The 17,210-nt window shown below is 38.4% G+C and overlaps 1 protein-coding gene across 2 annotated transcripts in view; it reads left to right on the top strand.

Moving 5' to 3' along the window:
- Nucleotides 1–17,210, top strand: part of meis2b (Meis homeobox 2b) — a 42,860-nt gene that overhangs the window by 11,165 nt on the left and 14,485 nt on the right. For both annotated transcript variants that reach the window (XM_054762027.1, XM_054762025.1), the window contains exon 8: nucleotides 17,039–17,178. In XM_054762027.1, the coding sequence (XP_054618002.1) occupies nucleotides 17,039–17,178 (140 nt within the window). The remainder of the gene's footprint in view (nucleotides 1–17,038; nucleotides 17,179–17,210) is intronic.

The raw sequence follows: 17,210 nt of genomic DNA, 5'->3' as shown, positions 1-17,210 counted from the left end.
TTGCCTTTTCTGTCAGGTCTCTCTTGTACTTGCATCCTGCTGCCGGGTGACTCGTGGGATTATTTGATGTACTTCATATACTCGAAACACAATCTTCATGCCTTTAAAATTAGAGTAGGAATGACTGAATGGATGACTGGGCTCCCAACTCCCTTGGCATCATCAACCAGCTCATCCCTTGTCATTCTGGGCTGCTCCCTCATAGATATCTTGTATTTCTTCCATATCCAAATGATTCCTGATGCTCTTCTGGTCCATTCCAGCCTTGTGCAGGTCTACAGCTCTTTGGTCTTGCCCATGGTGGTGGAGAGGTGTGAATAGGAGTACTTTATCAAAGGGATACAACTCATTTGTGTGTTTCATGGACACATAACCGCTCTGTGGGGGTCACAGTACTTGCTGCTTGGTAGGGGATCGAATACTAATTTCCCCGACTGTACAGTAATCCCTCATTTATCGCGGTTAATTGGTTCCAGACCCAACCGTGATAAGTTAATTTACGAGAAGTAGGATTCCTTATTTATGAACGAAATATTTTTGTAGTTAGAGCTTAGAAAACCCGCTTACGACCTTCTAAATACGGGTTTTAACATTATCAGAGCCCTCTAGACATGAAATGAAAACACTCATAGGGTCACCTTCACACTCCTACGACAGAAAATAAGACATGAATAAGACATAAAATAGAGTTAGACACACACACACATCAGCCAGTGACTTTGTGCTTATTTTTTGTAAAGTTGCTTGCAAATTCCCAACTTGTTGTTTGGGCAAAGAGCTCGTCGCTTGTTTCTCTCGCGAGACCTGGCAACACTAACGCACATACCCTTAGCCTACGCCATGCTTCATTTGATACGCTTACTACATGCTTGTATAGTAATAACACTCACGTACTTCTGCATTAGAATTACACACACATTTATTAATTAATATATTTGGAAAAACCATGATAGAGTGAAGCCACGAAAGTCGAAGCCCGAAGCGGTGAGTGATATGAGATATAAATCTATAAAAATATAATAATATGTAATATTATGATACGTAAATATAATGTCTATATAATATCCCTATCCATCCATAGGGACCAGTGTGTCAGGGTGGGGGAGGTTTGAGAGTGGAATAACAGGTTGTTCCTGGCAGTAGCTCGGGGGTGTCCGTACTTTAATACATTTAGTACATTAATCTCATAAAACTTGGGCTTGAGAAGTCTTCTACAAAAGACATATCCAAAATAAACCACATTTTTGTGTACATGTGCAAGGTCTTCCTGGTCAATATGTGCTAAACTATCTGAAACAATTAATTAATTATCATCTGTAATTAATTGATCTAATTAATCTCTTTTTTTAATCTCACCTAAAAATTGTTGAGAAAAGCCCTCAGTTTCAGGTCTTTTCATTTAGATTCATTACGGTATTGTGGCAGAACAAAAGATTGACACGTATAAAAAAAGTGACTTAATTAAGTCATTTATGGTTTCAAATGGTTCCATGGAATATGTTTGTAGTTAGAGCATAGAACACCTTTACAACCTTCTAAATATGCTTTTTAACATTATTAGAGCCCTCAACACATGAAATAACACCCCTATAATCACCTTAACACTCCTATTACTCAACATAATAACAGAATATAAGACATTTAAGACATAAATAAGATATAACAGACTCACACATTAAGAGTTCCTTGTTTTTTGCTGTACAGTACTTCCTGTACAACTATTGTCTCATCAATGTAACATTAGTGACACCTAGTGACCAGTGTAGAATACTACATATCATCACAATGTCTTTGAATACGTCTTCTGAATGCCTTGTATTTTACTTTATTTAGCCATGTTTGAAAATGCTTCATTTGGGCCAAAAATATGTACAATTTGCTTCAATATGTACATGTATTTTGGGGGGGACTAATAATAGGCCGTATTCAAGCAGGAAATAGCATTATTTATTGATTTATATAAAAAAAAAACATGATAGAGTGAGTGTTCACTACGACTACACTTTTTACACGCTAAACTTTATCCAGCGAGGGCCACATAGTGAAAAATGAAAGGATGCAAGGGCCACTTTGATGTTTTGTAAAGCAACACATGAAGATATGCTAAGAAGTTATATATATATTTGTATAAATATTTGTACATGTAACCCACAATAATATTTTGACTTTATTCCCATAATATTATAACTTTTCCAAAAATTACAACCTTATTGTGTTTTGTTTGTCATAATGTTACGGCCTTCTTTGTTAAAGTTAATATTTCAGTTCCATGCTCCGAAAATGACATTTTTTTTCCTGGTAATATTATGAGTTCTAGTCAATTTACACCATTTTTTCTTGATAAAATACAACTTTTTTTCTCTTAATATTTTGACTTCATTTTTGAGAAAATTACAGCTGTTTTTTTCCTTTCCTGACATTTGTTTTGCGACTATTTCAACTTTCTTCTTGCAAATTTTCTTCTTGTAATTAAGACGTTATTGCCATAATAATCCCCTACCCCATTTTCCAAAAATAGTATTACAACTTAAAAAAAAAAATTACGCGACTAAAATGACGTTATTTTTCCTCATAATATAGCTTTTTCTCGTTGGATTATAACTTTTCCTCATAAAATGTTGGCTTTGTTCTTGTAAAATTACTGCAGATTTTTCTATTTCTTGCGCTGTTGTTGTTTCTTTAGTTTCCTTTTTAAATTATATTTTTAGAATGTGCGCCAGTGTGGGCAGCCACTGGCCGCAAATGGCCCGAAGGACGCACTTTGGACAGCCCTGCTTTAAATGGTAACTAATTACATTTCTGAAGAAGTAATTCCATTACTAATTAAATTCCTTTTTTGGCAAAGTAACTAGTAAATATAACGTTTGTAAAGCCCATCACTGGTAATATCAAATCATTCATGTCATTAATAATAAATGGGTGCCAGTAAAAAAGAGCCGGGGGGCACAGTTTGGACCCCCCAGCGGTGTCGCAGGTGAGTGGTGTTTTTCTAAGAATGACCCTTGAATGTTGTACTTTAGTTTTCTGCTGCTGTGGAAGTAGAAGATGAGCATTTATTTTGTATTTCTTGATGTTCTGAGCGGTTCCTGAGCCATCAGAACTTTGGGTCGGTCTTGGAAGTGAACGCTCGATGCTCGATGCTCGATGAACGGCGCCCTGCCGACTCATTCGAGACATTTCTTGACGCTGTTTTCTTTCCGTCTTTGTGTAATTTCTGATGTGCTAATTGGAGGCCATGTGGCTTTTATGGCTTGTTTTTGTTTTTCTCCCCTTTGGCCCGAGTAAAAATAGAAAGGACTTGAAAGCAACTTTCCACCCTCTGCCCATCAGGCATGAGTGGGCAGAACAATGGGAGGATGCTTTGCAAGACAAGAGAAACTGAGAGGATTAAAAGACAATATATTTCCTTTTTTCCAAAGCATCTTTCTTACCTGCAACACGTTCACTTCCTTGTCGCTTATCTGCTCCGAGCTTCACGTGGAGTCAGCTGAAGATTTGCGAATTAGCTGCTTTCCTTTGGGCTTTTTTTAGACCACAGTGGGGGAAAACTCAAGGTCCGTGGCCTTTTGACCTGGGAAAGAATACATAGAGGATGGGGGTGCACCAGGCCCCCCCGTGGGGATGCAAGGACAGAGCATTTTATGGATGAGAACAAAGGAAGAGAGGAGGCCAGGATGATCAGAGTGGTGCTTGCTGCAGCAGGCTTGGCTGCATGCTACCTGCAGAGGCTCCCTGGGCCTCTGCTTTAGTTCCTGGCTGGAAGACCAGGAATCAAACACAACATGAGAATGGAGAAGCTGCACTTCAAGAACACTTCTTCTTTGTCTTTAATGGACGCTGCACTTCAATGGAAGGGTGCACGATGTTTGAAAGCCATCTGACCAAGACCACGTGAGCACAAATACAGTAGAACCTTTGTTTACATGTACAACAAAATAGGCCTCGGTTTGCGTACGGTTAGCCTACCATATGGCGCGCGTCTCATCGTGTCATTAACACACTGCGTGAGTCCAACTGTGTTCTTAATGTAGTTTTTATCACAAAACATCCTTGTTAGCATCCTATTAGCTTGCTAATACAGTACATGGAAAAAGGAAGAGGAAGTCAGCTCCATCGCCCGTCCATGACGTCATTAGCGGTTGACTCTGTAGTACTTTGCTAGCTAACACAGTTACGCCACAAGTCTAGAGTTGGGTATGGTTGGAATTTGAACGGTTCTGATTCAGATTCCTCGTTTCGATTCCGGTTCCTAGTGATTCTGGATTCCAGTGCTTTTTAGAGGCGGGGTCATAAAAGTTTGCATGGTTTAATGTGAGTTCTTTTTGGGTGGAATGTCTGAACTTCTCCATGAACTGTATAATGATACTAACTTTTTATCAATTTCACTATGAATGTCTTTCATGGCTTTTTTCAACCAGCATATAAATATCACACCATTCCACTTGAATAGAAATGTTATCAAGTTTCATTTTACGAGAGTACACTTTCACAAAAGATGTTGACTTTCGAAAAGTAGGATACTTAGTCTGCTGCCTCAGTCTTGGTGTAAGCTATTTTTTATGAAACCTTTATTTTGTGAACACAAGTAAGCAGGATATAGCCGAAAGCATTCTTATTTTGAAGGCCGAAAGTGTGTTGTGTGAGTCAAGAAGGTCCCTTGACTGTTGCTAACAGAGACGTAGTAAACTTGCCGAGCCGTAGCCGTACATCCCGTTTATTTGCACCAAACTTCCACATCGGCTAGCATCCTGAAGCCCTGGTTTACATCGGCGTGAGACCGACGTCATCATTGTTTGACTTCCCAAATTCTGACTGCTTAGAGGAAGTCCGACGCAGCGCATCAAAGGCGAGGTCCTATGTTATTTGTACGCCATGAAAGTGCGAACATTAATCATGTTGATCGTGCACCCTCCTTTGCATGATATTGTTGTGTTACAAATGTTGCACTGAGCCGACTGCTCTTTTTCATGAAGTTAAGCCAAACTTTTCAGCCTCTTTTTTTTCGCTGGTGCTCGCCAGCTTCTTCTTTGTTGGCGTTCGCGGCTATTCCTTCCGGTCGCCGAAGGGCAAATCGAATTATCTAGGAGTCGAAATAAATACATGTAAAACGGCGAATCGAAATGTTAATCCCGGTTCCCAGACTCGATGCCCAACCCGACAAAAGTCTCAAAAATGCTAAAACAAAACACCGTTTTATTAAGGATGCTCCGATCGATCGGCCGCCGTGCCGATAAAACGCAGGCAGCGGCAATCAGCAAATCTGGTCACCTGTGGCTAGAACTATTGCAGCCACAGCAACCCTTTCGTGCAGTGTAGTGTCTTGACCTAACTAACGTCTTTGGCGGCGCCGTCCTCTCACTTCCTTCAAAGCAAAAACAATCATGTCTAACTGCTAACACATGCCGTGAAAAATACCTGGTGGGTGTAGCACATTAAAAAGCTTTAATACGCCATTTGAAGAACAACTAATAACCCGAAAAATAACCGAATTCATCGGATGAGATGCAGCCTTTCTCAGCGGTAGAAGACACCAGGTTGGCCAAAGTCTCCTGAAAGAAGACCTCTCATCCTCTGGAGGTTTCACACAATGCTGTCTTCAAAAAATAAGTAAAATGTTTTTGTCTAAATTCCTTTTTTTCATATCATACAGTCTGGGAAAAAATGATTGTACCAGGCATTAAAATGGATCAATAAACTGAAGAAACAAGGGGGTCTAATCAGTTTTTCCATGACTGTATAGCCAGTAGCAGGGGTGCAGCCAGGAATTCTGGGTCCTATGAAAAAAGTCATGTTTCCTCCCACCTTTATCAATTAATTACTAATTGTATTAGTAATTACCTATTTTTTTGGGCCCCCTGGAAGTCAAAAGGCCTTGTGATGGTGCTGACTTTTCCCTTTTATACGGCACCCGTGGCCAAGAGCACTCATTTTAAATAAATTGAAAAATATGTAACTAACCCATGTGATCGGTATCGGTATCGGATGATTTCAGTCCCGGATGATCGGAATCGGCAGCATAAAACCCTGATTGGAGCATCCCTAATATCTATAATTACAAAATATCGTGGCCCTTGCATCCTTTCATTTTTCACTATGTGGGAAAAGGTTTGGACACCCCAGTCCTACCGTAATGACAAAAAGTGACACATGGCTTTGTCTTGAAATACTGTATAGTCCTCTGTTTTTAGACGTTTTATAAAATAAAATAAATATATAAAGGAGGAACAAAAAATGTGTGATGCGCTTTGGAAGATTCACGTGAACTCCATGCAAGAACGCCACATTTCATTGGTGTCCACGCCTTAGGGACGTCCTGTACAACATTTTGATTTAATTGGATGCTCATTGGCGTCCGTTCCGAGGGCAGCTGGTCAAGTGCCATGTTTTCCTGCACGGAGACCTACTTTGCGATGCCACTGTGGCGGTGAGCGTCTAACCACAGCAAAACCATCGCATCCACGTTGGTGGCTCGCGGTTTGGCTTCTCCGTGGCCTCCCAGCCTTGTTGCCTCGTAAGCTGTGTGATATGCCGAGACCTCCTTTGATAGCTCAACCCCCAGGGTGACTGCTGTCGACCACAGCGAGGGGCTGAGGTATCTCAGGAATGTTTGGAAGGGCTCTGAGGGGGGGGAGGACGAGGGAGAATCTTCAAATGTCCATCACAAAGAGGGAGATAAAAGAAAACACAAAGAGGCAGATCAAACAAAAGGCATCTGAGAAAGATGCACTCGTGTTGAAAAATGTCACGTGAAGAACAGGATGTGTGGACTTTTTCGGTCAGGAAGACGGACTGTTTCATGGTAGGAGCGCTGGCATGCCAGTGACATCATCGTTCTATAGGGTATTATCCCTGCCGCACATCCATGGGGTGGCTGCTCTCAGCAGGAGGGGGGTCCATGAGAATGAAGCGAAGGGCAAAGAAGAAGAAAATGTCAGGATGTCACATTTTTATTCTTTATTCTAACCTCTTACGCCCTGCGCCATTTTGCCAGAAAAAGGGAAAATACAGAAATCCTTGTTGTTTTTTCCAAAATATGTTAATCCAGAGATGTCCAAACGTTATCCAGCGAGGGCCACAGACTGAAAAATGAAAGGATATGCCAAGAAGTTGTACATATTTACAACATCTTTCAAGAAAAAACTGCATCTCAGCGCTATGATATAAGTGAAAAAGACTACTATTAGTATCAACTTGACTCTTCACCTTTTTTTTCGAATTTTTGCTGGATTTTTTTTCAATTTTCCAAATATTTCAACATTTTGTTCTTAAATAATCTTTGTAAATGTTTTTTTTTGTGATATTTTGACTTTATTCCCATAGTGTTAGAACTTTTTCCCCCAACCTAATTTCCCAAGAATGGCAACTTTATTTTTTGTTTGTTTCTCATAATATTTCTACTTAAAAAAAACAAACATATTTTTTCTTTAATATTACAACTTTGTGCGACTAAAATGACATTATTTATTGTCTTTATATTAAGACTTTATTCTAATAAAATTGCAACTTTTTTCTTAATTAGAATACCACTTTTTTCTTTTAATATTTTGACTTTACGTTTATTACAGCTGTTTTCTTCATTTCTGCTGTTGTTTTTCCCCCCCAACTATTTCAGCTTTCCTTTGGTAAATTTCCCCTTATAATTATGACTTTATTCTCATAACATTATAACCACAAATCACAACTTTATTCATTGTTCTGTTTGTTTCTCATCAAAAATGACGTCATTTTTCTTTAATAGTTCAACTTTATGCGACTAAAATGACATTATTTTTGTATGACAACGTTATTCTCGTGAAATGACAACTTTTTTCCCTTCATGTTTTGACTTTATTCTTGTAAAATGACTGCAGATTTTTTTTATTTTTTGCTGTTGTTGTTTTTAGTTTTGTTGTTCTATTCTATTATTAGAATGAGATCCGGGCGGACACCCCTGTATTGATTAATGAATCATGCTGTTTTTTAAATGACCGTAAACAGGTTTTCTATGCTGGAACTATGAAAATATTCCGTTTATAAATAAGGAATCCTACTTTGCGGAAATTCACTTATCACTGTCGGGTCTGGAACCAATTAAGCGCCGTAAACCGGGGATTACCGTAATATGATTCCAGTTTGACGTTCAATGTAATCATCATGTTCCCCACATGGAGGTGTTCCCCAGGACTTGGATATATGAGGGGGGGGCTGTGTGCTGTCACTGATGATGGATCAGGACCTGCTGAGCTCATTAGACAGACCGTGCTGGCTTTGCATCACTGATGCAAATGCTGTGCGGCAATCAGTCCTGCTTCCTGCCGCCCCCCTTTGTCTTATGCACGCCTCATCCACTGGCTGATCTTCACACAACAACAGCGTCTGAAATGAGTCAAACACAAACTAATCACTCTCAAATGCCTTCAGCGTAAGGCATGGCAGGGCGCAAATGACAACATCTCCTCTAATAAGTGAAATCTTCTTTTTGAAACGTCCGCGGCATAAAATAAATAAAGTAGGAGTGAAGCTGGACAGACGAGGCATTAATATGCAACAGTAGTGAAAGAGCTGAGGCGTCCAGGCAAGCGTCTTCATGTTATAGGCTGCTGCTTTTTCTCCATGTTTTTCTTCTAGGCCCGGGGGCTATACTTCAGCCATCCCCGCGGTAATGCCCACCCCTCCACTCCCACCCTCCAGTGTCGCGCGTGCAGACCCTGGCAGGCAGGGCGGAGTGGATGGGGGGTGGGCGATATGGAGAAGGAGAGGCGGGGGTGAGAGCGGGGGCATGGCAGAATTGCACGGGTGTACGACTTTGAGACTGCAGCGTCACACACTGCTTAGATTGGCTGAGTTGCCGGGGAGCAGTCAGATGCGATTAGTGTAGCAGAAGATGTGCCCTGCGGCTTTCCCCTCTGCAGCACAAGAAAGCAGGATGAGGCCAGCGCAGAGGAGGTGGACCAGGGTGAGCTGGGGAGGGGGGTGCGACATGCCATACGCACGATTAATTAGTCTGAGCCAGGCCTCCTTCTTTCTTTACTTTTTAGCCACACTGACCTTATTTACTGGAGATGATCAAAATACTGCTTACACACATACTGAAGAAGTATTTCATCCCCCGCATGCTGATATTCTAACTTAAAACAGATATGAACAGTACATTATTTCTATGATTAATACATTAAAGGTTATGAAGGAATTAGTATTAGACCAGGGGGGTCTAAGCTTTTTCCAGCGAGGGCCACATGGTGAAAAATGAAAGGATGCAACTTTGCCACTTTGATATTTTGTAATAACACAAGTAGATATGCTAAGAAGATATGTGTATTTCACAAAAAACTGCATTTCAGCTTTGTGAGATGGGGGAAAAAGCCCCCTCACTCTTTGCTCTTTTTTTCCCCATTTCAACTTTCTTCTTAAATCATCTTGGTCAATTTTCTTCTTGTAATATTTTGACTTTATTCCCATAACATGATCACTTTTTCCCAAACATAATTTTCCAAGAATGACAACTTTACTTTGTTTTGTTTTCTTTCTCATGACTTTAATATTTCAACTCCATGCTACTACAAGATGTGGTTTATCACGTGACACCAAGATGCAGAGACGGGCACGAAGTGCAGTTGAAAATATTTAATAATGAAGATATGCAGAGCAATAAAAAGGATTCTACGCAGAGAACATGGCAAAAAACTACAATGACCCAGCAAAGGAAGGAGCTACCAGCTGCTGTACTAAAAAGGGGTAACTCAAATTAGCCCCAGGTTTGCATAAACAGGAAATAAAGGCTGCAGAAAACCGAGCAAAACAAAACAGGAATGTAACAAAATAAGGGCATGCATACCGGAACTAAGAAATAACCAATCCGTCACACGTGGACCATGAAAAAAAATGACATAATTTTCCCTCATAAAATCAGAGTATATTCTCGTAAAATTAGAAGGTTTTTTTTTTGCTACAATATGACTTTTTTCTCTTAATATTTTGACTTTATTTTCGCAGCTCTTTTTGCCATTTCTGCTGGGGGTTTTTTTTCTTTTTTTTTGTTTGTTGTAAATTTTCTTCTTTTAATTTTGACTTGCCATAATATTTGGACCCATAATATTTCTAATAATATTATGACTTTAATATTTATATTTTACGCTACTAAAATAACGTTACTATATAAAATATTAGGATGTTATTCTCGTAAAATTACGACTTTTTCTTGTTAGAGCCCAACTTTTTCCTCTTAATATTTTGACTTCACTCATTTTTGTAAAAGAATATTTTTGTTGTTTTTGCTTCTCTTGTTTTCTTGTTAAATGATATATTTATATATCATGTCAGTTAAATATATATCATTAAATATATGCTTAGAATGTGCCGCAGGCCAATAAAAACACAAAAAAACAGCCAAGGGCTGCAAATGGCGTCCGGGCCACACTTTGAACACCCCTGTATTAGCTTGAGGTAAATACGTAAGTGATGGCAATAAAAAAGGTGGTTTAGTCGTTGGTCTTGTCGGCAAGTACAGAGGTCAGAGGTTTCTTTAAGTTGCTCACAGGGGTTGCACCCATCTCAGGAGGGATTTCAGTGAGAGAAACACCCCCAGAGTCCACTTGATGCATGCAAAGACCACCATTTTGGTGTCATGTGACCACGTCACATACTCCCAAGCCTTGTGTGAGTCATTCAGGTGTTTTCATGTCCCATGTTCAGACGGGTCTGTGCACGTGTCTTCTCGAGCACTGCAGGATCTCATCCATGAGTAAAGCAAAGTGTCCTACTAATGCTTTTCTTGCTGACTGTGCTCCCGACTCCCTTGGCATCGTCAATCAGCTCATCCCTTGTCATTCTGGGCCGCTCCCTCATCCATATCTTGTACTGTATTTCATCCACATCCAAAATACAGTCTTGTACACGTCCACGGCTCTCTGGTCTTGCCCGAATGGAAGCGAGTGTCAGTGTGACTGGTGTCTCTTATCAACATTATTAGCTGAGATTAGGAGTACTTTCTTAAAGGGACAGGACTGGTTTGTGTGTTCATTCACGCATAACCGCAGGGTGATGGGAGTGTAAATACTGTATCTTTGCAAGGGGGTAAACTGAGAAAATCAGCAGGGGATCAAATACTTATTGCCACCACGGTACTGTATGTACACTCGGCCTGTTCAGCGGCGTCAGTGATTGGATATAAACTCGCTGACCACTTGATTAGGTACACCTGCACTATTTAATAAAGAAGCGGTGTAATATTATATTTACATTAAGATATAAATACGGGAAAGACATCAAACCATAAGCTCATCTACGCTGCAAACGACATTTTGTTATTGTCAGAAGTGAGTATTTACTGTCACAGAAATGTAAAAGCCTTGGATTACGCTCAATAAATGTCACTATTTGCGTGATTTTCAATCAATATATGTTCTTTGGTCAATTTAAAGTACATTTGTTCCACACAAAAAAGTGTCAAGAATACATCTAGCATGAAGAATGGAACATAGATGTAACATCTTTCACATCAATCGGTAGTATTTGACCAAAAACACATCAGTCATGACTTCTATGTGTTCCGTACGCCACCATTTGAGTTGGGGGGTTCATAATATCAAATATTACATGTGAAGAAGAAATGATTCGGTATGGGTTCTACCAAAAAAGTCCTTGACCTTAAAGAAGTAATTATTAAAATTCCAATCAAATCAGACGAAAGTGAAAACTAAAGGACGGGAGAAGTGTTTTCAGTGTCTTCAGCTGGTCGACATCCTCCAAACTCCCACAACCCCACCCCCCCACCCCCCACCCGCACACATCCTTTTTAATGTCAATATTCATTACCTGCAATATTTATTCATGAATATGGCTCACATAGATGCGCATGATTGATGCGTCCCTAAAAACAAAAAGACATGCTCAGGCAAATCTTAAGAAAAGTAGGCTTTCTGTCCCGCCTGGGGGGAGGAGTCTCTCAGATGCATTATTCACATGCCCTCTAGGCAGGCTTTCAAGGCTTCTCTGCCCCGAGGGCGAGAAAAAATAACCACCACTGTTAAAAGTAAATCATCTTGGCTGATGCACAATTAATGGCAGGGCTTGTGCTGCGAGACGGAGCCTTAGCAGGCGGGGCTGCAAATCTCTGCTTAAAAGGAAGCCGGCCGCCTTGATCCCAGGCAACTTTCTTCTCAAATCAAACAAGGATGCTGCTAATGGCGGCATGCACATGTATGTATGTGACATCCTCATATGTGATGTTAGGCTTGAGTGTGGAGGGACAGGCTTTGTTGTGTTGTGTTGTTTTAAGGTGATGCTTCCCGGGATTTTGGGTAGAGGAAGGGAAGAAAATATCAAACCTAAAAGAGCTTTTATCAGTTTTTTATATGAAACATACAACACTTGGTAATTCTCCAATAAATACAATCTTGTAAAATGACATCTTACAGTTTATTAACATTTTCATTTTGGACTATTGCAACTTTCCTGGTAATGTCACCACTTTATTCTTGCAGAATATTCCTTTTTTTCTCGTAACATACCGACTTTCATTGTATAAAATTGCACTCCCTTCTTGTAAAATTCTCCTCATTTTCTGTAAGATTACCATTATACATTTTTTCACATAAAATTGCAATATTTTCTTGTAAGAATGATGACATTTTCTGACTCAATTTACATTCATTCTGTCAAATTATGTCTGGGAAATTTACAAATTTGGTTTGTCGAATAAGGCTTTACAAAGATTTTCTAAAAAACATTTTTCTTGAACTTTTTCTCATATTCTGTGTGAATGAGAAATAAAAAAAATATTACTTTTTTTTGTAAAATTGCAACTTTTTCAAAATAAAATTGTGACTTTTTTTCTTGTAAAATTTAACTTTTTTCTCATAAATTGCAAAAAAAAATTTGTAAAATTCGGATTGTTTTGTAATAGTCCGGCTTTTTCTTGTGAAATTGCGATATTTTCTTGTAAAAATGATGACTTTTTTTCTTTGAAATACAGCTTATTTTCTCCTAAAATGTAAAATTCACTTACAAAACTTATTTCTGGGCTTTTTCTTTTACAGTTTTTTTCTTGTATTATGGCTTTACAAAGATTTTTTTTTTATATTTACTTTAAATCTTCAAGGTTCTTCTCATATCCTGACTTTGTTCTTGTAACATGAGCATATTTTCTTATAAAAATATGACTTTTTCTTGCAAAATTTAAATTTTTTCTCATAAAATGCAGATTTTTTAAAAAACTTTTTTTCTAATAATATTACAATCCTTTCTTGTAAAAATGATTACTTTTTGTCATAGAAGTACAACCTATGTTGTCATAAAATTACAACATTCATTTTGTAAAGCTACAACTTATTTTTAGTAAACTTACAGCTTTTTCTCATTATGGTTTTATGATTTTTTTTTTCTTTTTTGTCATATTCTGACTTTGTGCTTCTAACATTGCAGTATTTTGTCATAAAAATAACACTTTTTTAATGTAAAATTAACAACTTTTTACCAAATTATCATCATAATATTCAAATTTGAATCTAAAAAAACACATTTTATCTCATCTTTGTGCTGCAAAAGACAGACTTTGGTGATATTTGGTTGATACTCCATCCACAGGCCAGACTTTGTGTTTGTCTTGAAGGAAAGGATGGGAGTTGTTTCAAGTGGAGGTCACACGTGAATAACACGCCATGCATGAGTATGACTCCAGTTGGGTTATTTCCCTCCTGCAGTCATGACTTCATGTCAAGTGAGTGAGTGAGATTTAGTTAATAGCTCTCAGTCTTACTGAGCTCACACACCACAAACTCCTCATTATCCACTGTCCCCCCACGCAAAAAGAGGCGAAGGATCTTGTGATGCCGTGCCACACAAGAGCCGAGTCTCACCCCGGATGCCGTATCTGCCACACGAGCAGGAATAAAAAACCTCTGGGGATTTTACGCTTTTATCTTTACATTTATATTGCACCTTAAAAACACTTTATCTTGTTTTGGTTTAAGTCCAAGCTCAAACTACAGTATGTACAGTTTGTTGTGTGTATTGCAATAATGTACAATGCAGTCACTGTGTACACAACAAATAAAGTGCAATGCACTTACTATGTACACAGCAAATCATGTATTATGCACTGACTGCAAATAATGGACAATGCACTAATTATGTACACAACAGACAATGGACAATGTACTAACTATGTACACAACAAATAATATACAACATACTAACTATGTACACAACACAAATGGACAATGTACTCCTATGTACACAACAGATAATGTGAAATGCACTAACTATGTGAAAAACACATAATGTCCAATGCACTAACTATGTACACAACAAATAATACAGTATACAACATACTAACTATGTACACAACATTAATGGACAATGCACTAACTATGTACACAACAGATCATGTACAACATACTAACTATGTACACAACATTAATGGACAATTCACTAACTATGTACACAACAAATAATACAGTATACAACATACTAACTATGTACACAACATTAATGGACAATGCACTAACTATGTACACAACAGATCATGTACAACATACTAAGTATGTACAAAACACTAATGGACAATGCACTAACTATGTACACAACAAATAATATACAACATACTAAATATGTACACAACACTAATGGACAATGCACTACCTATGTACACAACAGATCATGTACAACATACTAACTATGTACAAACCACTAATGGACAATGCACTAACTACAGTATGTAGACAACAAATAATATACAACATACTAACTATGTACACAACACTAATGGACAATGCACTAACTATGTACACAACACTAATGGACAATGCACTAACTATGTACACAACAAATAATATACAACATACTAAATATGTACACAACACTAATGGACAATGCACTACCTATGTACACAACAGATCATGTACAACATACTAACTATGTACAAACCACTAATGGACAATGCACTAACTACAGTATGTAGACAACAAATAATATACAACATACTAACTATGTACACAACACTAATGGACAATGCACTAACTACAGTATGTAGACAACAAATAATATACAACATACTAACTATGTACACAACACTAATGGACAATGCACTACCTATGTACACAACAGATCATGTACAACATACTAACTATGTACACAACACTAATGGACAATGCACTAACTACAGTATGTAGACAACAAATAATATACAACATACTAACTATGTACACAACACTAATGGACAATGCACTACCTATGTACACAACAAATATATACAACATACTAAATATGTACACAACACTAATGGACAATGCACTACCTATGTACACAACAGATCATGTACAACATACTAACTATGTACACAACACTAATGGACAATGCACTAACTACAGTATGTAGACAACAAATAATATACAACATACTAACTATGTACACAACACTAATGGACAATGCACTACCTATGTACACAACAGATCATGTACAACATACTAACTATGTACACAACACTAATGGACAATGCACTACCTATGTACACAACAGATCATGTACAACATTCTAACTATGTACACAACACTAATGGACAATGAACTAACTACAGTATGTAGACAACAAATAATATACAACATACTAACTATGTACACAACACTAATGGACAATGCACTACCTATGTACACAACAAATATATACAACATACTAAATATGTACACAACACTAATGGACAATGCACTAACTATGTACACAACAGATCATGTACAACATACTAACTATGTACACAACACTAATGGACAATGCACTAACTACAGTATGTAGACAACAAATAATATACAACAAACTAACTATGTACACAACACTAATGGACAATGCACTACCTATGTACACAACAAATAATATACAACATACTAAATATGTACACAACACTAATGGACAATCTACTAACTATGTACACAACAAATAATACAGTATACAACATACTAACTATGTACACAACATTAATGGACAATGCACTAACTATGTACACAACAGATCATGTACAACATACTAACTATGTACACAACATTAATGGACAATTCACTAACTATGTACACAACAGATCATGTACAACATACTAACTATGTACACAACATTAATGGACAATTCACTAACTATGTACACAACAAATAATACAGTATACAACATACTAACTATGTACACAACATTAATGGACAATGCACTAACTATGTACACAACAGATCATGTACAACATACTAACTATGTACACAACACTAATGGACAATGCACTAACTATGTACGCAACAAATAATGCATAATGCAGTAACTATGTAGACAACCATCCATCCATTCGTCTCCTCATTAGGGTTGCGGGGTATGCTGGAGCCTATCTCAGCTGACTTGGGCAACAATCACAGGGCACAAACAACCATTCACACTCACACCTATGGACACTTTAGAGTTGCCAATTAACCAAATTAACCTAACATGCATGTTTTTGGAATGTGGGGGGAAACCGGAGTACCCGTGGGGGAACATGCAAACTCCACACAAAAAAATCCCCAACAGAGATTAGAACCCAGGTCTCCTGACTATGACTGTGTGGCCAACATGCTAACCACTAGACCACCGTGCGGCCCACGTACACAACCAACAACAGGCAAATAACGCACAATGCACTATCTATATACACAACAAATAATGTGTTCCATTCCAAATACCATGTTTTGTGCATGTCAATATAGATATGCAGTATAACATGAAGAAACATGAAGGGCAGCCAAGGGGAGGAGTCAAAGTGGTGACATGTTTGTCCACCTCACATGTCCACATAGTGGCAGTGTGGACTTACTCTTCTCCCTCTCCCTCAGCAACTAAATGACCTGTAAGTCCTGCACTAAAAGCGCATCCAAACAAAGACTAAATCATGGTGAATATCACCGATCATAAGCCTCATTTTACTGGATCCATTGACACCATTTAAAGACTGCGAGTTGAAAGCAAGCGTCTTTGCGACCGAGTCCACCTTAAACCCGGCCTATAATTTGATTGACTGCTGAGAGTCTAAGCTTTTTTGGTAATGTGACCCCTGTAGGTGATGGCCTGGACAACAGCTTAGCATCACCGGGCACAGGAGATGAAGATGACCAAGACAAGAAGAGGCAGAAGAAACGAGGCATCTTCCCCAAAGTGGCTACAAACATCATGAGAGCGTGGCTATTCCAGCATCTTACGGTAAGACAAGCTACCCACGCCATCCATCTTGG

The sequence above is a fragment of the Dunckerocampus dactyliophorus genome, chromosome 19 (assembly GCF_027744805.1).
Source record: "Dunckerocampus dactyliophorus isolate RoL2022-P2 chromosome 19, RoL_Ddac_1.1, whole genome shotgun sequence".
NCBI classification, from domain to species: Eukaryota; Metazoa; Chordata; class Actinopteri; order Syngnathiformes; family Syngnathidae; genus Dunckerocampus; species Dunckerocampus dactyliophorus.
The sequence above is the reverse complement of the archived record's forward strand: the minus strand, read 5'-3'. Positions and strand labels throughout refer to the sequence as shown.